The 26,725-nt window shown below is 36.4% G+C and overlaps 1 protein-coding gene across 5 annotated transcripts; it reads left to right on the forward strand.

Moving 5' to 3' along the window:
• Hen1 (Hen1 methyltransferase) lies at positions 1-25,837 on the forward strand. Of its 5 annotated transcripts, XM_074183110.1 has the most exons (10): positions 4-545; positions 616-801; positions 889-1,452; positions 2,403-2,527; positions 2,579-2,644; positions 11,067-11,660; positions 17,290-17,985; positions 21,804-22,163; positions 23,446-23,574; positions 25,207-25,837. In XM_074183110.1, the coding sequence occupies exons 1-10, from the start codon at positions 64-66 to the stop codon at positions 25,482-25,484; spliced, it is 3,480 nt and encodes a 1,159-aa protein (XP_074039211.1). In that variant the 5' UTR covers positions 4-63; the 3' UTR covers positions 25,485-25,837. The 5 variants fall into 5 exon arrangements, with proteins under 5 accessions (XP_074039212.1, XP_074039211.1, XP_074039209.1 ...); XM_074183108.1 differs by having other exon boundaries at positions 5-545; positions 2,403-2,644; XM_074183109.1 differs by having other exon boundaries at positions 6-545; positions 2,403-2,644; positions 23,458-23,574.
• Positions 25,838-26,725: the final 888 nt, after the last annotated feature.

Consider the following 26,725-nt stretch of genomic DNA (forward strand, 5'->3'; position numbering starts at 1 on the left):
GTCACTGAACTACATGTGTTTATTGTTTATGTTATTATAAAATGATTTACACTCCTAGTAAAAATGTTAATACTTTTTCATTATTTGGGTTTTTGTTTGTATCAATTTTTGAGAAACAGAAAACGGATAAAATTCTTGGAATCAATAGAAAAACGAAAATTGTCACTTCTAGATAATACAGAAGTGGTAAAGGATCTAGAAAATAACCTAAAATTCGAACCACCGGTTTTTCGTCAACGATATGGAAAAGTGTTTGAAATCCTTCTTGATGAAAGATGGAGAAAGCAAATCAAGAAATTATGTGATTTTGGTTGTGCTGAATTTGGGCTTTTCATTTTCTTAAAACGATTAAGTAGTTTGAACAATATATTCTGCATTGATATAGAGGAATGTACTCTTAGAGAAAATATTGGCAGAATACATCCCCTTACTGTGGAATATCTGAGAAGGAGAGAGTCACCTCTTCAAATAAGTGTTTTTGCAGGAAGTGTGGCCGATCCTGATTATCGATTAGAGTGTACTGATGCGGTCGTAGCTATTGAGCTGTAAGATATAAATTAACTTCAATGAAGTTTCTTTGTTGAAATTCTGAGATGTTCACTATTTTTTTTTCAGAATTGAACATCTATATCCTGATGCACTGGATGCTTTTCCCTACAATATATTTGCTTTTGTTGAACCAAAGTTAGTAATAATCACCACCCCTAATTCTGATTTCAATATTTTATTCTCATCTGATCCAAAAAGGATGCGACATTATGATCATAAATTCGAATGGAATAGAGAGCAATTTCAGGATTGGTGAGTTAATCATTAGAAATAATCTCACTAATGGTAATTTCAAGTGTAATGAAACTGTTTTCATCATGTAAATACTATTTATTTCAGGGCAAACAACATAGTAAACCGTTTTCCTGATTATACGGTGACTTTCTCTGGGATAGGAGAAGGTCCTGCTGGCACGGAAATTTTAGGAGAATGTTCGCAAATGGCAGTGTTTGTAAGAAAGGACATGTTAGACGATAGTTATATCTCAGTATCCTACTCCTCCCCTTGTATCTGTGATAGCAATTCTCCATGCAAAGGTTTGACAGAACTTGCAAAAATGTTGTGCACTTGCACTTGTATGCTTTGCTGTCCGAACTTTTCTCATGGAGTTTGCACATACATGAGTTTCTCGAAACATATTTCAGACTTTGAAATACAGGAAAATGACGAGGCTAATCCCTCGTATGGAATTTACTATAAGTTTATCGAGAAAGTGGATTATCCTTTTTATTGTGATGATCGTACTGAGGAACAGAAAATGATAGACGAGTTTCGGTATAGAATCAATACCTTTGGACATTTTCGAGGAAGATTTTTTGTGGAGGAGAGGAATCGGTCTGAAATACCATTGGTTGACTTGATTTATGGACCTGATAGCTGCTTCATCTCACAATCTGAATTGAGGTTAGTGTTTACTGCCAAGTGTCACAAAGAAAGTTATCGTGATTCGGCCAAATGCAAAGGTTTCAGTTGATTTTGAAGTTCTAGTTTCAACCTTTGATGCCTGTGTATGCAAAAGATTGTCTTTGACGATACTGATTAAACAGAAGTCTGAATTTGGATATTGTCACTTATAGATAATTGATATTAAAATTAATCCAAGATACTGGCAGTTATTCTAGAAGATTGTGTTTCAAACTTTCCATGTGGAAATGGGTTTTGAAATTTTCCATTCTGGAAGCTGTTTCTGTGTTCTTTTGTGCTTGCTTTAAATGTCCTACCAGTTTGACCTATGTAAAACATCATACATGATGCATATGACAATTTACGAATTCTTTCAAAACCCTCTGAAATGCAAATGCAAAAAAGCACATTCAGTTTTTTCTCTCAGCAGTAAATATATCCCGAAACTGAAGTCAATTTTCCATTTATTCAATAATCAGTTTATGAACTCCGTGAAATGTTTTATCGAAAAAAGTACCTCAGGTCATTCCCCAACAATCTCAAGGTTTTTTGATGGCTTTCTGAACATTATTCTGAATCGTATTTCCATAGTTCATCTTGGGCACTTATTTTTCGTATCACGAGTATGATCAAATGAAAGCTTGAAACTTTGACGCTACAAATCCTGAATTTCCACTTTCGACCTATACCACGTGAACGCTGGTAGAGTAGAATTGAAAATATTCATTCAACAAATCATTTGGAGCTTGAAATCTGTCTCAATGTTGTTCTTAAGAAATGATTTTGTTATTTCTCTTTTCTTAGAGATAATGCAGATAACACATTCTATAATAGGGTAATTATTTTACCTGATTTGTTTTAAATGTCAGCGATATTGTCACTAACATTGTCACTTCTGTCATTATCAGTACCATAAATTCCAGTGAAATGTAACATATCATCTCTTTCAGCAAACTTCTTACCAAATACGATTACAAAATCGAAGAATGTATTATCCAAGAGACAGGTCAATTGGAAAATTGCGTAATATATGAACCTGTGATGGAAAAATACTCAAGCAGTTCGGAAGCTTCAGGTTATGAAAGTGATATTCCAATGTACCAGCCTAACGACGAATCTCTTTCAGATTGGGATGATTGGGATGAACCGTACATTAAAGAGGAATCCAATGAAAACTTTGAGAGTAGTACTGGCAAGTGAATTGAAATTTATTATACATTAACAGTATTTGATATCCAGACACAAACAAAATCTTATTGATGTTTGTACAGCTTGGCAAACCTAGTTGTACCTCTGTAGATCATCTGGCAGAGTAGAGTGAAAGCTCATTAACATCGAGAAACTCGTGTAGTGAACATCGTGTCAGTACAGTAAGTGGGGAAATTATTCTGTGTGGCGAACTGTGAGTTATTTATTGTCTTTGAAAATGCCTTTATTGTTCGTGCATCTCAGGGTCACAGCTAAATTTGCCAAGCTGTAACTGTTTTTTAAACGTACAATATTTAAAACAGTATATTGAATATATCATATATTGTGAAAACTCAAGTGAGGGTGGAAACGTAGCCTAAATTGCCATCAATATTATCATTGAAAAGTTAAAATATCACTTTCGTGCATTTCATTTCAAGCAGCATGAACTAATTTAACGTTACATTACAAGTTGGTCAACTATCAACTTCTTAATGTTGATGTGGTCCGAAAAAAAAACTTCAGACAGTAAATGTATCTGAAACCTTTTTCATTTAACTTGACAGTCTATGCCAGTGGAACAAATAAGTCTTACTTTGTAAAAAAATTGAGAAAAATTGTTATGTACTAAAATTTTCATCAAAACATTGTTACGTTTCAATTTAGCACTAGATCAAAACTGATCTAGTGTTAGATCAAAACTGATCTAGTGCTAGTTCTACAGTTGTTCACGGGTGAGGGATTGATCGGTTACTCAAATTGTCAAGGGTTGTTTTAGGGATGCATTGCTTTGAGAAGGGGTTTTGATGGGTCATGGACTTGTTGATGATGTCTCGAGTGGCTGTGGAGAAATTGATAGATTATGATGTTGTGCACAGCGCCCCCTTGGTGCTTGTAGCGTAAATTGGACACACTGTGGCAACAACTGGTTAGCTGTCAGATGTGGCAGTCTCTCGGATTTCGGTGTTGACCTTCGTTGAGCTTGGTTGAGAGTTCAAGGGTACCATCTGACTGATTTGTAGGATATATATGGTTGTATTTTTGCCATCCTTCACGGGGATTATTTCTACAAGTCAGGATTGTATAGTGGAAGATTGATTGGTCATTTTGGTGTGGATATTTGCAGTCTGAAACTTAAACTCTTTTGAGTATTTGTGGTGGTTACCGAACTCATTGTGCCAGGTGGAAGGATTTCCGAAATCAGATTCATAAGAAACAGAAGGCTCTTAGTCGCTCATCAAGTCCCAGTAGGACTTCCGTGCAGAGCACCGCACACGAAGAAAGGTATAGAAAACCCCTTGGCCAGAGTAAGAATGTGTTTTTAATTATTTTAGTAAATTTTGACTCCATCGTAATTCAACTGAATATTAGTTTTGAAGAGAGGTTTCAACACTCATTCAATTAGTCAACTAGTCCCTATTGAATGGGGTTGAATCTCACTTTGGTTTTATCTGATTCTGATTGAGAATTTCCTTTCGTAGGGTTTTTATTTTTTTCTTTGGGGTCCTATTTGGTGATCCAATACTGGTACACCTTGTTGTGCCCTACAGGGTGATCTATCTTGGTGGTGCTACAGGGTGATCTATCCTTGCGGTGCTACAGCGTGGTCCATCTCCGCCGTACTACAAGGTGATCCACCTCCGTCGAACTACGGGATAGCCTAACACCATATACCGGGCGGCCCAAAAGGAGCACGCAAGTTATAATTGATTTATTTGAATATTTGTGTAATACTGAATTGTTCAAATGATTATTTGCTCTTTTGTTTGTTACCTGTTTAAATAATTGTTTGCCCTTTTGATTATTGTTACCTGTTTGATATAGTGATTCTCTTTCTGGCTGAGTTCACTGCTAGTTGACAACGTATTTGGTTTCATTTGTAAAACGCAAATTGAGGTGTTTTCTTCATTTTACAATTGTTTGTTGACACCGATGCGCCTACGCCTGAGCTCACGCGACGCAAACGAGATTGTCTTACATTCCAATACTAGTATTTACGATTTCCCCCACACTTACTCAATTTTCGTGGTAGTTTACTTGACGTATTGTAATTTTCTTTTAAGCGTCGTTACTACCTTAATTTATGGCTGATTGAATTTGTGGTTATATACACCACGCTCTTGTATTGACATTTGAACACCCCATAGTAGGGTGAATATCGCATTGTTGTTTTAGAAGCATTGTCGGTTAATCCATGTAAGTTAGGATTACTGAATAAATCATATCGGGGATCTTATCTTTTATTTCCAATATTAATTGGTAAGCTATTGATATTGTAAGTTACTTATGGTATCTGGAGGATTAAATTTACATGGCGCCCATTAAGATCTATTTGAAATTTGCTTAACCCACTCCCGTCCCTACTGTTTAGCTTAGCCGCGGATACCCATCTGTCTTATTTGTTACCGACAGATGATTTAGTCTCCTTTTGTGGTTTGTGAGGTGACGACATTGTATTGGAAACATCCTGCCAATCCTTTGTTACGCAAACATCAAATGCCATCTACGATATGGTATTCTCAACTGGGGTACATGTAACTCTTGGTCCTGTGTTTTCATCATGCAAAAATTTGCTGTGATAGTTGTCTCAGCATTGGAAATGGGGATAGTCACATAGAGAGAGGCCTTTGAGCAACTGTGACAGGCTTGTATTTCTATACTGAAGATTTCTGCATTTCTTGTTCTCTTTGGATTCTGATTTAGAATTGAAAGTTCAACAAGTTCCGGAAAATTAATGCTGCCATGGATTGTTTTGTGAGATCTGTATTCTCTGTAATTGGGGAGATGTAATCGATTATTGGTCTAATAATTGAACCATATACCGGGTGTCCCACATTTTATGTGACAGGCAATATCTGGTTTGTTGAAGGAGATACACAAAAATGTTTCATACAAAAGTTTTAGGAGTTCATGAGAGCTATATTTTGATATAATTTTTAAATACACAGGGTGTTTGGTGTAGGTGCTACAGATCAAAATTCCATTTTTAAAAATAGAACGCCCTATATATCATTACATATTCAGATGCTACGTTAAATTCTGATATCATTTCATGTTTGGTTTTTGAAATTCCGTTACGGCGTTGTTGAGTTATTGCACTTTTCCTTAAATATAAAGTTTCAAAAAAACTTATTTACTCGTACACGAATCCAGTCTATATCTTTTATTAAATTGAACTAGACTACTACTGAATACAAACCATTATTCTCACCTCTACGATACGATATCGATATCAGTTGAATATAATATTGAAATTCTTGAGAATGTGACTAACTTGAGGGTGAATTGCCTTATATTGCACAATTTCATCAAGTAGCTTATGCTTGTTGATGCCATGGTAACAAATGTTGTTGAATTGTATCTACTTGTCAGTTCGATTCAGTGATTCTTTGCAAAACAGTAACTGTGTTCTTTGTGCGAAAACTCCAGTATGCCTTTCGCGTTTAGTCCAAGTGATTGCATTGATATGTTATTAATTTTTGGGGAATGTCAGAAAAACTTCCGTCAAGCACAACGTCTATACCAAGAACGTTTTCCAGACAGACCCATTTCGTCACGAATGACTTTTTCGAGAGTTGTAGAAAAATTGCGAACTGGGTCATTTCCTTCTACTATAAAGCATCGTCATCATACGAGATCTGTTAGAACTGAAGATTTAGAGATCAATGTGTTGGCTTATATTATTAATCATCCACATTTTTCTATCCGTACTCTTGCAGAAGAAGTCGGTGTGAGTAAATCTAATGTACAGAGAATTCTGAAAGAAAATAAATACCACCCATTCAAAATTCAGTTGGTACAAGGTTTGAAACCCACGGACTTTGAACGACGACTTGAATTCATTGCTTGTATTCAGGTAATATTACATGAAAGTCCTAACATATTCAGTCAAATTTTGTGGAGCGATGAATCGCGATTCCACAATAATGGAGTTGTGAATCGACATAACACTCACTATTGGTCTCAAGAAAATCCCCACTGGGTCCGCGAAAGTAATTTTCAAACTACTTGGGGTATTAATGTATAGTGTGGATTGTTCAATGGCCGCATCATAGGACCTCACTTTTTCAATGAAAATCTCAATGGATTGCGATATTTACATTTTCTAGAAAATGATTTGATCCAGTTGATGGAAGATATTTCCATAGCAGAACGACAAGGAATTTGGTGGCAACAAGATGGTGCTCCTCCTCACAATTCAAAGGTTGTTACTGAATATCTGGATAGAACGTACCCAAATAGATGGATTGGTAATAAGGGTCCAATTCGGTGGCCGGCTCGTTCCCCAGATTTATCACCGCTTGATTTTTTCCTATGGGGTTATTTAAAAGATATTGTTTTCACTACTTCCCCTTCGAATGTGGATGATCTGAAAATGAAAATTCGACTAGCGTGCAGTGATATTACGCCTGATATTATAAGAGCGACTTGTATGAGGGAAGTGATTCGACGTTTCGAAGCCTGTATAATATCTAATGGGCATCACTTTGAACAATTTTTATAACTTATTTCTAGGTACCTACCATTCTTATGAAATGATTTATCAAGTTATATTATTTACATTGTTATTAATTAAAGATTTGTTTTCGAATACACCTCTTTCAATTTCGCAATTGTTTCATATTCAAAATGATTCCTGACTGAATTCCACAACTCAAAATTGAAACCATTACTTCGAACACCCAAAATTTTGACTAATTTTCATGTGATCTGATGCAGAGAGAATAATTGTATGAGATATTTTTAAAAATAATAGTCGTTCTCATGACTTTACATTTTAAGCAATAACTCAACAACGCCGTAACCGAATTTCAAAAACCAAACATGAAATGATATCAGAATTTAACGTAGCATCTGAATATGTAATGATATACAGAGCGTTCTATTTTAAAAAATGGAATTTTGGTCTGTAGCACCTACACCAAACACCTTGGATATTTAAAAATGATATCAAAATATAGCTCTCATGAACTCCTAAAACTTTTGTATGAAACATTTTTGTGTATCTCCTTCAACAAACCAGATATTGCCTGTCACATAAAATGTGGGACACCCGGTATATGATTTAAAAAAAATAGAGATCTTTGGGTCAAGAGTGTTTCCTAAATCTTTGATTGTATTTGTTGTTTCCAATTCCGAGTGCTTTATTTTTTATGGACTATTTGTAGGATTCATGCTTCAGAAACAAGTAAATGCATGACATTTGTCTATATTCAATTGCGATAAGTTTATATCACACCAGCTTACAAAGTTAGTTAATTTGTACTGTAATCATTCAGTATTAGCTGAGTCATGAATAACTTTGAACATCTTCAGATCATCAGCAAACACAAGAAATTCACTGTAGAGAATAACAATAATAATAATAATTCTTTATTTCCAGTCAAACAATAAAATTGTTTAAGAAGTGTTAATACAAAATACAGATTAAAAAAAGAAAAGAAAAGGGGAAGACAGGCTCATACTCTAAAACTGAGATGAATATGAGTTATACAAAGAATTCTTGCAAAGCATGAAAACATTTTTCAAATGAACCATTCTTTGAATTATTCTGGAGTTTAATCCCAAAACCAAATAGTTATTTCCTCGATACTTGTTTCATTCACCAAGTGATCATCTTCAAGGGTAATATTCATTACTATACCAAAGGTTCCAAACAGTGCATCATAAGTAATTAATTCTTTAATGATTTCTTTAACACAGCCACTAAATGATGTGGAAGGTGGTTATATATCTTTGAACCAATGTATTCCAGTCCACATGACATTATTTTGAACCTAGCTAAGGGCGAATGAAAATGGTTCTTGGTTCTAGTTGATGAAGTTTTAGATTTGTTGTAAAAGTTGATTTATTTTTGAACAAATACATACACAGTTCAAGAATATAAACTGATGTTAAAGTTAGGATAACATATTCCTTAAAAAGTGCCTTGCATGATTCTCTGTTTGAATGATTTGCTATGCACCTCAGAATTTCCTTTCATGCTATAAAAACGTTTCCTACTGTGGAATATCCTCCTCTACTTGAGCAAAATATATATTGAGCAACTGACTCTGTTGAAAGTTGATTAAGAGATACTTCAATGAATTAAGTTTTGAATCAATAACATAGTTCAAGTCATTTTCAAATAGGTAATTATAGATAGATAGATAGATAATATATTTGTCTCTTTAGGTTGTTCTTACAACATGAGATATGTCAAAAAAAAATGAAAAACAAACAACAAGTGCAAACACATTAACAATAGTCAATTTCACACAAAAGTTAAAACATATTGGATGGATACATGCAGCCACACTTTTGAATAAAATCCTCTAAAGTATAATATGCTCCTTGGATTAAGAACTTTTTCAGTGTATGTTTTCCTTTAATTAAAAAGGTATACACAGTTCATAAAAAATTGAGTTTTCAATAGACACAACAGTCATTATTGGGCGCCAGAAAATCCCCATGTTGTCCGCCAAAGGGGTTTTCAAGAAAGATGACAATTCAATGTATTTTGTGCCATAAAGAATGAGTCAATTTTTTATATCTAGTTTTATGATGATAATTTGAATGCATCAAAATATGAAGATTTACTGAGGAATGGAATTCAAATGATTTTAAATAATAGACCAGGAAGAGAACGTGTATGGTACCAAATGGATGGTGCTCCACCCCATAATTCTCATTCAGTCAGCGAAGCTTTAACCGAAATCTTCGAAGACAGATGGATTGGTAATAATGGACCTTTTCGTTGGCCACCTAGAACACCAGATGGCAATCCATTAGAATATTTCGTGTGGGGTTTCATTGAAAATATGGTTTACTCTACTCCAATAACAACAATGGAAGATATGAAATCGAGAGTTACAACTGCTTTCAATAGTTTGACTCCAGACTTGATCAGAAGCGCTACACATGACAATCTTTTGAAGAGATTACATGTTTGTTTAAGTAGAGGGGGAGATGTGTTTGAACATATTCTGAAATACACTGACGATTAAATTAACTCATTAATTTATGGGTTTATTATTTTCAGTTCGTGTTTCAGCGTTAATAAAACTATTGTTTGAAGAGAAGTTTCATTCGATGGTTGAGGAGTATTTTAATAATTATCTTCTCATTGTATTATCTGTGACTAATTGATAAACATCAAATGAAATTTGTTTTACAAAAATGAGTGATGAACAAGGAAACCATGTCAATTTCCGTTTGAAACAGTTTATCTCAAAAACGGTTCAAAATAGAAATAGTATTATCTGAATGAAGTTAATCTAAAATTTAGCTCTAGAGCTCAAAAATGTTGAAATATACAGGGTGTTCCATTTGAAAAAATTGAGTTCCACTCACTTTTTCATGAGATCAAAGTATCTGCATTTTTTGAAGACCCTGTATGAGGCAAATGAAAATATGACTCGGAGTGAAGATCCTCATAGTATCACTCCACTCCATTTCAAATTTGATCGTTTTTGTGCAAGAGAGTTCAAAATTATTAGCATTTATAGAAGTTCATGTTTGATAAAAAAAATATCGAAATTAATTTATATCTTCTAAACGGTAATAGATAGGTATAGGGAAATAGTATATGAATTTGTTGACAAAGTGATAATGAATCATAATATGATATTATATACGGGGTGTTCCATTTGAAAAATCAAAGAAGCCGCTACTTTATAGTAGAAGCGACAACGCCGCTTCGTCTGAAATATTTTAGGCGTGTAGGTCATATTGACTTATGCATACTGTGGAAGTTTCAGGTTGATCCGTTGAATAGTTTGCCAGAAACGGCTAATTAACGCTCATCATGAAAAGCCCTGTATACCAGTTCATAATATAAATTAATCAAGTAAGGTCTATGAAAATTTGACTTGAGTGTATAGAAAGCATAATATAGTTTATTTAGTTTTTTGCAAATAGGATCTATTTGGTTGTTAAATGAGAACTTGTAGTCTAGTTCCATACCTAAGTATCGTGCTGACTCTGATGTGTTTATTTCAATATCATCAATATTTATTGTAAGATTGTGTGTTCGCCTGAGGGGACTTGTAAACTCTATGAACACCATTTTGTCTGTATTGTTAATTAGATGATTCACCTCACACCAGTGCGCAAATTCCTCTGTAACCAATTTAGTTTTCTTTTGGAATTCAGTGGCGGTGTCAGCCACAACACTTGGCTAATTATATCATTTCTCACAGCTGTAGAAATTCAACATTAGAACTGATACATCAGTGTGGCCCTATGCACAGGGCAACAAATTTAAATGGCCTCAGAGTGTTGAGTACAGCACAAAGTCGTTACTGGTCAATATCGGAGCTTGACTCCGCATCTAACTTCACCTTTAATGATAGGGTAAGAATGTTATTCATAGGGTAGAGTGATATCCGGTCTCGATTCAATGTCATCATACAACAGACTCTAACAAAGTATGATTTCATTTATAGAACTCATTTCCTCTGAAGTATCACCTTCTGAAAATCAAAGCGATGTAGAAGAACAGAATAATCAGTCTGAAACAGTAATGGATGCTGGATATCAAAATTCTTCGTGCAACGACCTCCCAAAAACTTGTTCGAGAGAACAAAATTACGCATTTGGACAGGCTCTCAGTTGCGAGGACTTGACATCGAAAAATAGAAAGATTCGCTTCAGCAACACAGTCGACAAAAAATCATTTACTTTTCCAGAAATCAACGAAAGTAACCAGTTTCAAAAGATTGTCGAAATTAGACCGGGTCGGACTTTCATGAATAACTTTTTGAATCCTAGGGCTGAGAGAGTGGACAAATCGGGTGAAATAGACTGGTTTTCAGAACCGGGACCTTCGAGTGCTATTCATGTGCCGCAAATCAAGAAGAAAATATTGAAAAACTCCTCAAGCGAAAACCTTGTAACCGCCAAATCAATTAGCGATAGTATAGTAGAGAATGTATTCAGTACATTGGAAAAAAAAAGTGAGAGCTCGAAGGTAGTAACGAATCAGGTTCCAGAAGAAAATAGCTTTTCGCTAGCAGTCGAAAATGAAAGAAAAATAGAAGGTAAAGATTTCTTTTGCAAGGATCAACATTAGATTTAGAGTGTGACTCAAGTTGGTGCCGTTACATGAAAAAAACACTTTCACGGTCAGTCTGGTACAGTCATTGAAATTCATTTTCAAACTATACACAAACACATGTATACTGTGTTTCCTAATAGTGAAAAGTAATGAGTGCTTATCATAAATGCAAAGCTCTAACAAGGTGCGCAAACAAATTTTGTGATTTTGTCATGATTTGCCACGGCGCGGCGGTTTATAATACTTTACCAGGTTCACCCTATTTTTGTATGGCAAACGGGTCTCCAACAAAACATGTTATGAGCGTTTGGGTCTCATTTCTAGCTGCAGTGGCGTCCTTTGGGGTATTAAATCAAAAAATACGTGTTAAAACTAATAACTACACACATCGGAAAAGTCTAGGGATATTTTTATAACATACTAAATATCATAAAAATAAATGCATGAGGTCGTTTATTTCGATTAAATTGGTACACTCGACCACCCTGTAGATTTCTATGGGTTGAACAAAGCCTGCAAAAACGGTAACTAATCTTTTATCAAGTTTTTTACAAACTGTAGCTTTTCGGCTAAAATGAATAATCTGAAAGTGTCGAGTTTGTACATTCTATGCAGTTCTTGCTCAGCAATTAAACTGGAAGTATTGTGATTTAACATGGAACGCCATCACTTACCATTGACTGAGATGAATAGAGCTGTAGGGCTTCTTCAAGGTGGCATGCGACAAAATGATGTAGCTCTTCGTTTGGGGGTCTCCCAAAGTGTTATCAGTCGATTGTGGCGGCGTTTCCGTGAAACTGGCAGTCCAGCCGAACAACATCCAGGGCGAGAACGCGCTACAACTGCAGTTCAAGACCGATTTTTGGTCTTAACCGCAAGAAGACAATCGACAATCACAGCACCTGAGTTGGTTAACGTGTTGCAGCAGACGCACCAGGTAACCATTGGTCGTGATACTGTCAGAAATCGACTGCATGAAGCAGATCTCCACAACAGAAGGCCACTTAGATGTCCACCTTTGTCGAGAGGCAATCGCGGTAGAAGATTAGAGTGGTGTCAAGAACATCAAAACTGGGATGCAAATGATTGGGCCACAGTTTTGTTTACAGACGAATCCAGATTTGGATTTTATCCAGATTCTCGTCGAGTAAGAATGTGGAGACGACCTGGAAATAATGAACGTTTGAGACACGTCCAGGAAGTCCACACATACAGAGGTGGTACAGTAATGCTATGGGGCGGAATCATGATCGGTGGCAGAACCGATCTCGTTTTTCCAAATCGCTCCCTCACAGCTCGACAGTACCTCGACACCATTCTTCTACCTATCGTCCGTCCGTTTGCTGGTGCTGTTGGTGAAAACTTCCACCTAATGCACGATAATGCTCGTCCACATGTCGCGCGTCTAGTGACTGGCTCACCAACGAAGGAGTTGATGTATTGCCATGGCCAGCACAATCACCGGACCTGAATCCCATCGAGCATGTATGGGACATGCTTCAACGAAGAATTACTCCGCATATGGGGAACATTCACACAACGTTTCAATTGAGAGAGCTTTTAATCGCTGAATGGGCAAATGTACCTCAACAAGACATTGATAATCTCATTTTGTCGATGCACGATAGATGTAGGGCCGTAATAAACCAGCGTGGAGGCCATACTTTGTACTGATTCCAATTTTTTTTCGAGGTGCCAAAGAAGAGCCATATTTTTTTTTAGTTTTGCTTATATGCGCATTCAGTATTTTTGACCATTTAATAAATTTTGTTGTAAGTTACATTCGTTTAATAATCACCCGTCAACTTTTTTTTCCCTAAAGTGATCTAAAAAAAAAAATTATTGTAATTTTTAAAAATATCCCTAGACTTTTCCGATGTGTGTAAATTTATTTATATACAATTATTATTGTTATAACATTTTAATCGGAAATATTGACATGTATGCTCATTTGGTATTAAGTACAAGCAAAAATTCTGGTACGTTACCATCAGATAAATTCCATGGATTTTCATCGAATATTATGATTAAAGGTTCTACAGTTTCCTCAACTGAATGGTCTAATTTCCACAGTTTTCTTCATCTTCCACAACATGTTCAATACATTTCCACCATTTATCGGAATGGACGTTTTTTCAAAGAGTATTTTGACATCTTTTATTTCGAATGTCGTGTTTCTTCTTGCAACGAAACCCTTCACTTGAGCCGAAACGAGTTCAACAGGATTAAGTTCGCAATGAAGAAGAGGCAAACGCAGATTATCATTCGTTTCTCTGGAGGAAAAACTGGAGTAGCCATTTTAATTTACACGCTAACTCTACGAGGTCAGTTCAAAAAATAAGATGAATTTTCAACGGTTCTGATATGTACTTTTTGATATATCTTTTTACCGTCAATTGTCGCAAAACGCCGTCCTTTCACGGGTTCTTTTGATCTTGGGAACAGGAAAAAGTCGCAGGGGGCCGAATCTGGTGAATACGGTGGCAGAGGCATGATTACGGATTCACATCTTTTCGACCTTCTGTGAAAAGTTTGAGCCAATTGTGAGTGCACAGAGTACAATTACCGTATGACACTGTCAATATAGGAAGTGTTTTCAATACCATTTTTTATGCATCTCACCAACAAACTAAATATGCTAAACAGCTGAAACTGTGAACATATATTCGAGACGAGTGTACTAACCTAAAAAATTGCTCATCGAATTACTCAGCCCGGGAAATTTGAACATTCAGCTCATTTTTTAATGCTACCGGTGCACACACTTAACGCTTACATATACACACACAAACACAAGATTTTGATTACAGACTACTTGTTCGGAATTTATTATTGAATATGAGAAAACAATTGGTCGAGACATAGTTGCCCGTATACAGGGTGGGCCATCGAAAACTTGACATGGAGGTTTTATTGGAAGGGGGACAGTTTTTTCCCCATTTACAGCGTCGTCACTTCAACCCCGGAGCAGAGGGGTGAACAACCCTTGGAATTTTAATAGGGAACAGGGGGAAAGTCGCACATTGTTTGAAAGATCTTGGAATTCTCTAAACAATGGTGTACATTTTTTTAAATTTGGACGTATTCAAAAGAGTTCTTTCCGTTAATTAACTTTTTAATATTGTTAATAGCAACAAATTGTTGTACGCCACTGCTCGGTTGGAATGTATTTGGAACTCTTTCATTTGTTTCTTAGGCTAATTTTTTGTTAATTTTTCAGTTCTTCTTTGATGAGAGGACTATTACAATTGAGAAATGGTTAAAAATGCTGTTTCTATTTCTCATTTTTATGTTAAAAGTGATATCTACATTATTACTAGTAGTGAGTGCCGTAAAGTGTTGCTAAAGAAACAATGGTTTACACAACTGCAGAGAGGGTTGAGTTGATTTAACTGTACTATGGAAATAGACGTTGTGCTGCGAGAGACGCTGAACTGCTCAATCAACAACATGGAAAGAATGTGTCGCGGCAGTATGTTTTCGATTTAATTGCAAAATTCGCGCAACTGAATCTGTAGCAAATAAAAAACGGCAAATCGAAGCACCAGTAACAAATGAGGCGACACAAGTGGCAATTCTGGGCCTTGTTGAGCTTGACCATCCTTTGAGCACAAGAAAGTTAGCATTTGTTTCCGGGGTGTCACGAACTAGCATTCGGCGTATTTTAAAAACCCACAAAATGCATCCTTATAAGATTAAATTAACGCAAGAACTGAATGAAGATTATTTCATTTCGATCGACGCTTGCAATTTTGCGAGCTAGTTAGTGAACGAGCGGTGGAAAATCCACATTTTGTTTTCAACATTTGCTTGCACAGTTAATCGCCATAATTGTCGCTATTGGGCTGATTCAAATCCTCACCATTTTCATGAAATGCATACTCAACGTCTACAAGAATTAAATGTATGTGCTAGAATTTAACCGAACAAATGTATCTGGAGCTTCTGGAAGATACTATTAATCCCCTTCTCACTGATATTATTGAAAATGACTATAATTATCGGGAGGATCTGTTAATACTTCAACAAGATGGGGCTCCTCCGCACTATGCTCTGCCTGTTCAGCAGTATTTAGATCAGTGCTGCCGTTAAGGTACTATTGTACCGCATTCGGTACTATTCCATGATTTTGATACGAAGATACTACCCGGATCAATATGTAGACTATTCGGTACTATTTACTATAATCCCAATTTTTTACATTTTCACATTGACTCCCATCGAGTACAGTAAAAAATAACAACAATATGTGTGGCAACAATGCAATTCCGTGTTTCAAGTTCCAGATCAGCAAATACCGTACTTGTGTCAAAATTGCGAGCTATCATCATAACTCTGCATTGTTTAATCCTGTGTTCTGTATTGTGCCTGTGAACTGTGGTTCTGTCATCTGTCAGTCAGTCAGCAGAACAGCAGTTTCAACTTCTAACCTCACACTTCACCTTGAGAAATTGGTTTTATTGTTTTGTCAAAATAAAAAGGAATATGGACGGGTAAAAATAAATTCTCGAATCTAGCTACTTGAAAACGTCTTTAGTATTGTTCATTCTATTGTGACAGAAACCTAATTAAAACAAAACACATTTGCAATCGTGAAAGAGCAATTTGAAGAAGGAAAAAGACACCTTTTTATCAAATGTTCTGATTATGATCTTTCTCTTAAGGAATATTTCTTAGTTTCCAGCAAATTTTTTACTCCATATATTTTCCGAATTTAAATGGATAACATTATTACACGTTTGGCATTACTGGCATTTGGTCTGAAATGACTTATGCGCATGTGCCATGCCTAGTCTTGCGCAATACATTTTGGGTACTATTTTCTTGTAAATTTCGGTACTTTTTGAATTGATGTTGCGGCAGCACTGATTTAGATTAGACTTTTCCGGATCACTGGATTGGGAGGCGAAGCCCTATCGAATGGCCACCACGATTACCAGACCTTTCGCCGTTAGATTTCTTTCTGTGGGGTCATTTGAAAAGCAGAATTTACTGTACTCCTCCTGCATCACTCGAAGATTTACGGCAACGAATCACAAATGAATGTCGCCAAATCACTCCAGAAATGCTCCACAATGTTCGAGAACGTTTCCAGCAGAATCTCTATTATTGCATGGAAGCTGGAGGTGCCCATTTTGAGCATATGCTAGCATGAGAATAAAGTAAGTAACTTCAACTCTAAATTTAATGTGGTTCGTCCAAATAAAAAAAAAGGTACACCGTTGTTTAGAGAATTCCAAGGTTTTTCAAACGATGTGTGAGCCCCCAGGTCCCTATTAAAATTCCAAGGGTTGTTCACCCCTCTGCTCCGGGGTTGAAGTGACGACGCTGTAAATGAGGAAAAAACTGTCCCACTCCCAATAAAAATCAACCTGTCTGAGCGTTTTTTAGGATTTGCAAGATTAGTACACAAAACCTCCAAGTCAAGGTTTCGATGGCCCACCCTGTATAGTAATTTCTGGATTAGAGGAATAGTATTTAGTGGTACCTTTTCTTAATTCAAGTTGTTAGTTCAATTCCAAAAACTCTTCATTAGATCTTATTCAAAATATATCCTTAAGAGGGCATGAATATGCACTAAATTTCGCTTCAATTCATAATTCCGTTTGTAGAGCCAGCAACGTCTGATGTGATTCCTCGAGAAACCCGAACAAAGTCCCCAACTGGCGTTAAAGAAAAATCTTCCGATGTATTGATGGATTCGAATCATCAAAACTCATCACCTCCCAACACATTACCGGAAAATTCTGAGGAAACTGATTTTTTTGAAGAAACGTCGACTACTCCTAAATTATCCAGTGAAGACAACAAAATTTATTTGAAGAAGTTGGTGAATTTGGAGAAATCTATTTTTGTGCCGTTGGCAACGTCTTCTCATCAAAAAATCAAAACTGATCCCAACAGAATAAACGAGTTGGATAAGTTCAGCAATATATTACCTGGTCGAACGTTTTTCAACCACTTCTTGAGTCCTCAGGGTCACATAAGTCGAAAGTCAGTAATGAGAGATAGAGACAGAGACAGCTCGCCGGGGCCCTCAAACTTATTGGGTAAAAAAAGAAAGAAAACAAAAAAAGGGGGTTCGTTTACAGACGTGGAAGATTATAGCCCCATGGATGATATCAAATCGATCACTAATTGCATCGTAGAAAATAGTTTGAACAAGTTGAATATCGTAGAAATAGAAAAAATCAAAGATGATGTAATAGAGTTTAATATACCACCAGAATGGGCTCTAGTACCGTTTGCTAATATTCAAGAGCCAGTGATGGAAAATTTTCCTGGTAACAGCGGTAGAGATATCGAAGGTAAAGAGGAATTCATTCATATTTTTGTACTTTTTAATTCACAGTTTTCACAAGACAAGAACTTAAATTGTAAATCAGTCATCTACATTAAAGACATCATTGATACAGGTAGAATCAACAAAAATAAAGGAACATCTATATTCAAGGGCCAAGTGAGAATTTTTCTACGGGGACAAAACCATAAAAACTAAGAAAATAATATGATATTCCATGGAACACGGCTCTGTTGTTCTCTAGACAGCCGCATCAACTATTTCTTATTGCACTAACACTACAACAACCTGAATTGAAGATATCAATCTGCTTGGTGGCTTCGATAGCGTAGTTGGTTAATGCGCCTATCTAGGGAACAGGTCAGCCTGGTTCGAATCCTGGTCGGGTCACATTGTTTCAATTCAGTTTTTCTTTCATTTATGTCTGCACACCTCAAATTTAATCTTTCGCATTATATTACAGACGCCAATAAAATTACGACCGAACCGAAACTGCATTCGGGAGTTCCCGCGCTGTGATCGGTCATGTTCGGCGCGTTGAATTTCATAGAAGCAACGAAGACATTTTGCCGCGTCCACGTGCCTAATCATGTCGTGACTCGCGACTTACTTTTATAACATAAATAAATACCTATTATGATAGTAGGTAACAACTTAAATAAGTAATTTTATGTTCAATATTTTTGAAAAACCATCAGTAATATTCAAAAGAAGGATCTACACCTACTCAAATGAACACCTCACCTATTTTAAGTATTTTTAAGGTGCAATTGATATTTTTCTTAACTAAGGGTTTGTTATGTTGATTATAATGTCGAAGACTCCATAACTTTGTGATTTAAAGATAAAACAATAAAGACTGACTGATTATAATAACGTTTTCTTTATTTTTTCCTCCAAAACATAATCCTTATAAGGAAGTTTCGGTTTCGGCCGAAACTGAGACCGTTGCCGAAATTTGTTTTCGGTTTCGGTCGTAAAAACCAGTTTCGGTCGGATACTAGTTATTTCATGTTCGATCATTTTGTTTTTAGGAAACTTAACAATTTACGTAGTCTGTTAGAAAAATAAGGTGAATGTTCAAATTTCGCGGGCAACCTACATTCGATTAGCGATTTTTTTTATGGTGGTGCACTTGTTCATGGTTACAGCTGTTTAGCATGTTCAATTTTTGGTGAGAGGCATAAAAGTTGAAAGTGTTATGCATGTTCGGCGTTTTGCATTAAATTTTTTGTCAAAAAAGGAATCGAATACTCAAAAACACTCAAAATGTTGACAGTGGCATACTGTGATTGAACTTTGAGTCAAGAAAAATTTTAACAAGTGGTAAAAGCTTTTCACAGAAGGTCTAGATGATGTGAATGACAATGCTCGCTCTGAATGCCTCAGTACATCAAGGAAATACCGAAAAGTGTATATCAGAACTGCTTTGAGGATTCGAAACGCTAACAGTAGAAATCGACCAGTAAGTACACTCCCACTACTTTCATTCACAAAGTTCTTGGTGACTTCAAAACGAAGTGTGAAGCCAGTTTCGTTATTTTACCTTAGGCTCATATGAAATCGAAATTTAAGGTTATTATAGAATATTTTGTGGTAAGTTACTTATAACCAACTACAAAACCTAAAAACAAAAATAACAACAGCGAATAAACTAATCACAATATCAATTTCCGACCGTTCATTATAACTAATCCGATGCCCGTGGTACCGTCGAATCCTTCGATACTACAGCACCGAACGCGTTGGATGAGAATCTCATCCTAAGAGCGGTTGAAGGTCCCCGGCAATTTGGGCGGAGTACGTGGTAAGAGAGCCTACTGGTTGTATTATTCTACTGTGACGCTAGCACAAGTGCATTATATCTGAGGAGGACTACTTCGAAGGGAACAAAATAGAAATTGATGAATAAATAAATATTTTTTTGAGAAAAAAGAAAATTCACCTTATTTTTTTAATAACTGCGTATATCTCTTTTTTACTCTAAAGAGACATTCGTTGAGGTTTTTCGTGTGGCAGAACCGTTTATTTTTTCTGTTCCTAAATAAAATAAACTGAGCTTCGCCTTTTATTTCTCGTCCATAGAAAGTTTCGTGAACTGTAATGAAATATCTAATGGGAGTAATGAAAACGTGTTTGGTTGTCAACGACATCGACTGTTTGGTTCCCGAACCACCTAGCGAGCATCATGGCTATTCTCAGTCCTCTCGCCATTTGACAATGCATCATCTTCCCAAATTCAACTAGATAAATTTCCTCGATAAAAACATCTGGCCGAGGTCGCACTACCACTGCGCTAATTCACCCCTCATTATTATGTTATGAAACGAGTCGTTTGTCTGGTAATTTTATCCAAAACGATGCAAACGGGGTAATGAAACAAGTGTCTTGTCCCGAAACTTCGAAGTTCACCTTTGACGGTGATACTGTACTGTGTAAGTGAAATTATACGGGGTGGGGCACCGAAAACGAAACATATCGAATATCTTCAAAACATATGTGTTCTGAAAAACATGCAAAAACACGTCGATTTGTAATCCAAGGGGGACATCTTCCTATCATAACCTCAACTGTCATACCTTTTCCTCCACCCCTCGGTGACTATCACCCAAACAATTTGAATAGGGAAAGTGTTAAGTGTGACACATCGTTGAAAAGGTAATTTCATAAGGAATTCAGCCATGGCAATTTTAGATACTTACCTTTCGATTTTGGCGCTCTCTTGTGGGAAAAAAACTGTCCGTGTTCCAAATTATGATACTTCATTCGCAATGTATGGCAGTGAATGGAGAACACTTCGAGCATCTACTATGAATCAATATAGTTTGGAGTGATCTTAGTTGAATTTATGCACAATTTTCCAATTTTCAAGTCATGTAATTTTTTCAAGAGGGGGAAGACGTATGACAGTTGAGATTATGATAGGAAGATGTCCCCCTTGGATTAAAAATCGACGTGTTTATGCATTTTTTTTTCAGCACACGTGTTTTGAAGATATTCGATCTGTTTCGTTTTCGGGGCCCCACCCTGTATGAATTATATTACGTAGTGTAACATTCTATGAATGAATGATATATGTTCAAATTCTATATTGAATGTTTGGAGTGTAAACTGAAACAAACTCCTGTACATGATCTAAACCTCTTTATGAAGCGTGTTAGTGTGTTGAAACCATAAGCATTTTGAATAACTTGTAAAGACTGAGAAATTATTCATGTGACATACCAAATGTTTCTATCTAGTAATGCTTCCAATATATCACTTGAATAAAAAAATTCGAAATACCGAGAGATTATCTTGCCAAAAGTCTAATTTTAGTGAAATGTAAGATTAAAGCAATAACTCTTGTAGATATGAAATTAAATGTATCCCTCCTCTGGAAAGTCACAGCTCACTTTGGCGCAGTAGGTCTGATGGGCCACACATATATACACATACATAAATCTATATAACAGCATCAATCTCATAGGATAGTTAATACTATTAATACTAATGTTATGTCTGGAAATAACCACTAAATATTGAGTCCTTCAATTTCTTTTTAAAAGAGAACACTCCAATAGTCTTTAGATAATCGGGAATTGAGTTGTAGAATTTGACGCCTTGACGTGTAATACTCTGTTGACCACCGGAAGCTATTTATTTTCAATTCTTCAAATCACCTTCAAACAAACATAAACTAAGTGTTCTACAATCCAAACTTTTGGGTAAAATTGATTTCGATTTAAGCAAACTACTTTGATTTGTATGTCACGCAAACCTCTATGGGCCTATGATATCTTGGCATAACATTTTGTAATTATTCCCATTCTCTATGTATTGAAGGTAACCCTAATAATGGAACGGAATCCAATAGGAGTGATACAGAAAATGGAAATATTGAATTGAATGGAGGATCTGTCGAAAATGAAGCTCCGAATGTTGAAGATAGACACAACTCGGGACATCCTACCTCACTGTTTACAGAATTCGCGAATGAGGGAATACCTTCAACGTCACAACAGTTGGAGAATCAAGTCGCTCGTGCCAGTAGGGAAGCACTTTTTGACCCGAACTCCGTACAAGACCTTCTAGAGGATTTTGAGATACCTGCTCCGTTACAAGAAGCTGTCGATATTTTGGATGTGGGAAATAATGTCGTTTTGTTGGGAATTCGTTCGATAGCAAGTAACATTAATCCACAAGGTACGGCTTTTACAGTCGTGCCTGAGTTTACTCACACAGAATAAACTTGTAGAACAAATAATTCTAAGGAGAAATTTGCATCGTCTTTTCTTTGCCAGTATCGATCTTCATAAGTCTTAAAGATAGTGACAATGTGCAAATGGGCACGGTTCACCAGGTCTCCGGAAAAGGATATATGTATACAAAAGTTGTCCCAGAGGTACCACCCCAACAAAGAAAACACAAACGCAAAAATTTTGGAAGAAATGTATTTGTTTCAACAAAATCTTCTTGCAGCTCTATACACTTTTCCTAGCGCGCGTTTAATAAGTTCTATACAGTTTTTATAATGAAAACTGTTTTGCTCCTCAAAATAGACATTAACTGCCGACATCAATTCTTCATCGTTGGAAAATCTTTGATCACTGAGCCATTTTTTCAAGTTTGGGAACAGAAAATGATGTTTTTGCTCGAATATGAGCAAACGCGGCACCCATCTTGCACACAGCTTTCTCGCGTCCAAACTTTCAGATAATATACAGTGTACCGCACTTTTTGGAGTACCTACTAAGTCTGCTAGCTTGCGCACTTTCAGTTAACGATCATTCAGTACCTCTTTGTGGATTTTTTTCACCGTTTCTAGAGTCATCACCTCATTTGGTCGACCACTGCGAGGCAGCTCGTATGGCCTCGTTTAAACTCTGCTACCCAATGTTTTACTGTTGTAAACGAAGGAGCAGACTCACCCAGTGTAGGATCCAGTTCCGCTTTTATATTGGTTGGGCTGGGGACTTTCAAGTTAAAGTATTGTACCACATAACGACCAATTATCTCCATTTTCACAAATTCACCGAAAACGTTCGCTCTTGATGGCTGCCAAACAAATACTAAAGAACGCAGCGTCTGTAAGTTGCAACAGACCAAGCAATTTGAATAAAAACTTGTAAAAAGTCAGTCCAGATACAAAAACAAACTGAATAATATCGGTTGTAATAGCAGCGTGAACATGGCAGAGCTTGCCTCTATATATAGTCTGGTTGAGTTCCAATCAACGGAAAAATCCTTTGTGACATGTTCTGACTGATTAGGGATAAGATTACTGATTTAAAATTTATAGTGAGTTTCAAATTTCTGACTCCCTACCTGACCTGGTGAACCAGCTATTTGGTTAAATAACAAACAAAATTACGTGGTTTCTACAAATCCTAGACACCGGCTCATCAACAGACCATACAAAGCACACACGTTAGAGCTAAAGAGTAGTAAGAAAAACTAAGGCTTCATCAGTTCGAATATTTTGTAGTTCTTTCCGTAGAAAATGGTTTTCCACACTGGCTATTGCAAATTATGGGGACACAGGCCGTTCCAGATGGATCGATAACTTCTACATCATCGGATGAGCCGCATTACTATTGTCAAGGAGATGGATTGGGTAATAATTTTCAGGAAAATTGAAAGCATTTGTAAAACAATAGACCTTTACATTTTCCGGGAAAAACACTATAAAATCAGTATTATTCGTTAGTTCTATAAGAACATGTTTTGTTCATCAGGAAGTGACATCCAAATTTATCCTTTTCGAAGTAAAATCGAAGTTTCAAAAATGACACTACCATCGAAATTTACCCCACTTACAAAAAACGTTAAAAAAAGTAGGTACTCATACAATAGAATTAGTTAATCAGTACTGCTGAATCAAATATCTCTTTAACAAAATTCCAAATATGAAATATGTGTTTCGTATTATGAAATGAGTCTTAATTTCGGAACTAACCACAAAATCGTATGTATAGTCAGAACAACAAAAATACAGGAAGAAGAAAGTTTTACGGTGTTGCTAAGTTCATATCAAATGTTAATGACGTCGCGACCATCATTTTAACTAGAAAAAATGCAAAACATGAAACGAGGTACATTTAGTTTTCACCTAACCGGTTTTTCCAATATCAGTGTAATGGTCTATCTGAACTCTCCTCTATATAGAAAATTATTCCTTGAATGTAATATTTAGAGCTAAATGATTGGTGAATTTATAAAAGGTTTACAAAACACCTTGTATTAAATCAGGAAAGACCTAACTAGTATAATCCTAAATTTGAACAATAATAATTCGGAGATAATGTAACAAGTGATTCAATGAAGTTATTGCGTTTTTTTAAAATTAAACTACATTTTTTTACAGAAAAAGTTGTCCTCGTCGGGCCCTTTCCCCGAAGTTTCGATGCTACTTTTCGCAGACTGTACCCGATGTTAGGTACAGTCTGCGGAATTCGTAAACCTAGTATCTCTCGGGGCATAAGGAAACATCGATGTCTCGTCAATACCACAAAGCACTCATAGGGCTGCATTATGTCTATGAATACAGGCTGAGGCCGGACACGCCGACAGCAACTGCATAAGAATTACAGGCGCCTAACGGCAGGCCCTGTGCCTGGTGTCGGGAGCCTCTATAATCACACAACTCCACTGAAGTTGTCTGCCACATTTTATATGAGTGTGTCTTTTCGGGAAGGTTTCCGTGGTCAGTAGTCCGACTGGAACCGCGTCTGGTGTTTGCAGTTGTTCAACGTTTCGGTTTCGTCTTTGAAGCTATGATTATAATGAGGTCTCAATCTGCCTACTCTTTAGGTAGTGAGACGCTTTAAGGGTTTTGTGAATTGACGCCGGGGTCTCAATTTGCGTACCCCACAGGTCTCGTAACTGGTCTTTGTCTGCCTACTCCCAAACGTTGACTGTGATTATTTAAAGTCAGAGTTGAAACGCGATTGGTGTTTTTAGTTATTCGATGTTTCAGCTTTGACTTCGAAACCATTTCGAATGATGTACTACACTGAGGTCTCAATCTGCCTACTCCTTAGGTAATGACACGCTATAAGGGTTTTGTGACTTGACGTCGGGGTCTCGATCTGCATACTACTTCAATGCGAAAGAGTCTTTAAGATTTTTTTACTTGAGTCTCCTTAATTCTTGTCTGAAGTATACATTTTTTTTGTCAAATGACGTCAAAATTCTTCAGATCAAAGAATTTGTCTCGCATCAAGATTTGAACCAAATATTTTTTCAGGTGTTCATCCATCTATCACTGCAGTCGAAGTGGAGGACGAAGAAGATGAAGAAACAACATCTTCCAACAACACAGACTTTGCAGAAGTAGACCAAGGAGTTTCTTCCCAGCAAGATATGAGTTCCCTTCCAGAAGATTCCCAAGGTAATACAGAAAGTCAAGAATTTCCAGAAGAAACAGACGATGGATTACGAATGGAAACTACTGAACAAACGGAATACTTCGATACAGTTTCTAGTTCGTCAGATACCGGAATAGATAGTAGTAAGAGTACTTGATTGGTACTTACGTTGTTGAATCTGATTAAGGTATTCATTTACATTACAGTATAGTTATTGGTGGAAATTTTATTTTATTTCTTGTTGTTTTTGTTTTGATCCGAAACAGAATTCTTGGGGAATATTTTCACGTTAATGCTTTGCCTAGAATATCAACAGAATATCCAAAGAAACAAAACTGTGAGTTCAGTTGAGGTAAGGAATATTACGTCACGTGTAAAAAAAATATTGTTCCTATTATACGTTTTCGAATATAGATTTGAACATCTCTATTTTGTTACTATTCAAATGTTTATGGCCACTGTACCCAAAATGTATATACGTTTTTTCATTTTATAAAGAAATTGAATATCTATTGTTTCATATTATAAATTTATAGTGATATCCAGCTGGAATTATTTATAAATACATTTTATAACTTGATTGTACAATAATTTTAGTGTTCCCATTTTCTTTTATCTCCTAGTTCAGTTTTCGAAAGAAAAACTAGGTTTGTATGTAATCCCAAGACCAAATCATCTAAAAGAACAATTCGTTCAGGCCAGTCTCATCTACTCCCCTGGCTAATACCATGAAGGGCGTTGGATTATATCAGACAGGCGTCAGTGCAGGAATCTTCACAGAAAAATGTCCTGCATATGTAATTGGTAATACAAATGAAACGGGCACACTTGCAGACCGGTTTCGGGCTTTTTAGCCATTAGTCAGTGCAAGATAATGGCCATCATCGACCCTAAAGTCAATGATATTCCATTATTGAAAATCGGAATTCTTCCAGGGTATTTCATTCCTCTTCCTAAGTTGTTCCATGTCACCCCATCTAGTGGATGAGGTACTAACCAACTGCATATCTGCAATTTGCCCGATTCCTCTGAATAAGGAAGAAAAACTTTCTTCAAGCCAGTGTCATATACCTACACAGTAGGTTGAATGGACTGACGCCTACCAGAAAACAACTACTCCCCTGGCTGTGAAGGGCGTTGGATTATATCAGACAGGCGTCAGTGCAGGATTCTTCACAGAAAATGTCCTGCATATGCAATTGGCCATACAACTGAAAGAGTCTACCTTCAATTTTGGAACGGGCACACTTGCAGACCGGTTTCGGTCTCATTAGCTACTCATCAGTGCAAGACAATGGCCATCATCGACCTAAAGTCAATGATATTCCATAATTGGAAATCGGAATTCTTCCAGAGTGTTTCATTACTCTTCCTAAGATGGAGGGAACAATAAAATGT

This window comes from Leptinotarsa decemlineata, unplaced genomic scaffold (assembly GCF_025532065.1).
Source record: "Leptinotarsa decemlineata unplaced genomic scaffold, Ldec_3_MD MMD2_tig00026330_RagTag_RagTag, whole genome shotgun sequence".
In the NCBI taxonomy this organism is placed as follows: domain Eukaryota; kingdom Metazoa; phylum Arthropoda; class Insecta; order Coleoptera; family Chrysomelidae; genus Leptinotarsa; species Leptinotarsa decemlineata.

Bases quoted from the DNA above. Each gene is read 5' to 3' on its own strand.
- Hen1 (XM_074183108.1), top strand. From the start codon at position 64: ATGTTAATACTTTTTCATTATTTGGGTTTTTGTTTGTATCAATTTTTG. The intron at 11,661-17,289 runs GTAAAGATTTCT...TTCCGTTTGTAG, and splicing joins AAATGAAAGAAAAATAGAAG to AGCCAGCAACGTCTGATGTG. The intron at 22,164-23,445 runs GTACGGCTTTTA...AATATTTTGTAG, and splicing joins AAGTAACATTAATCCACAAG to TTCTTTCCGTAGAAAATGGT.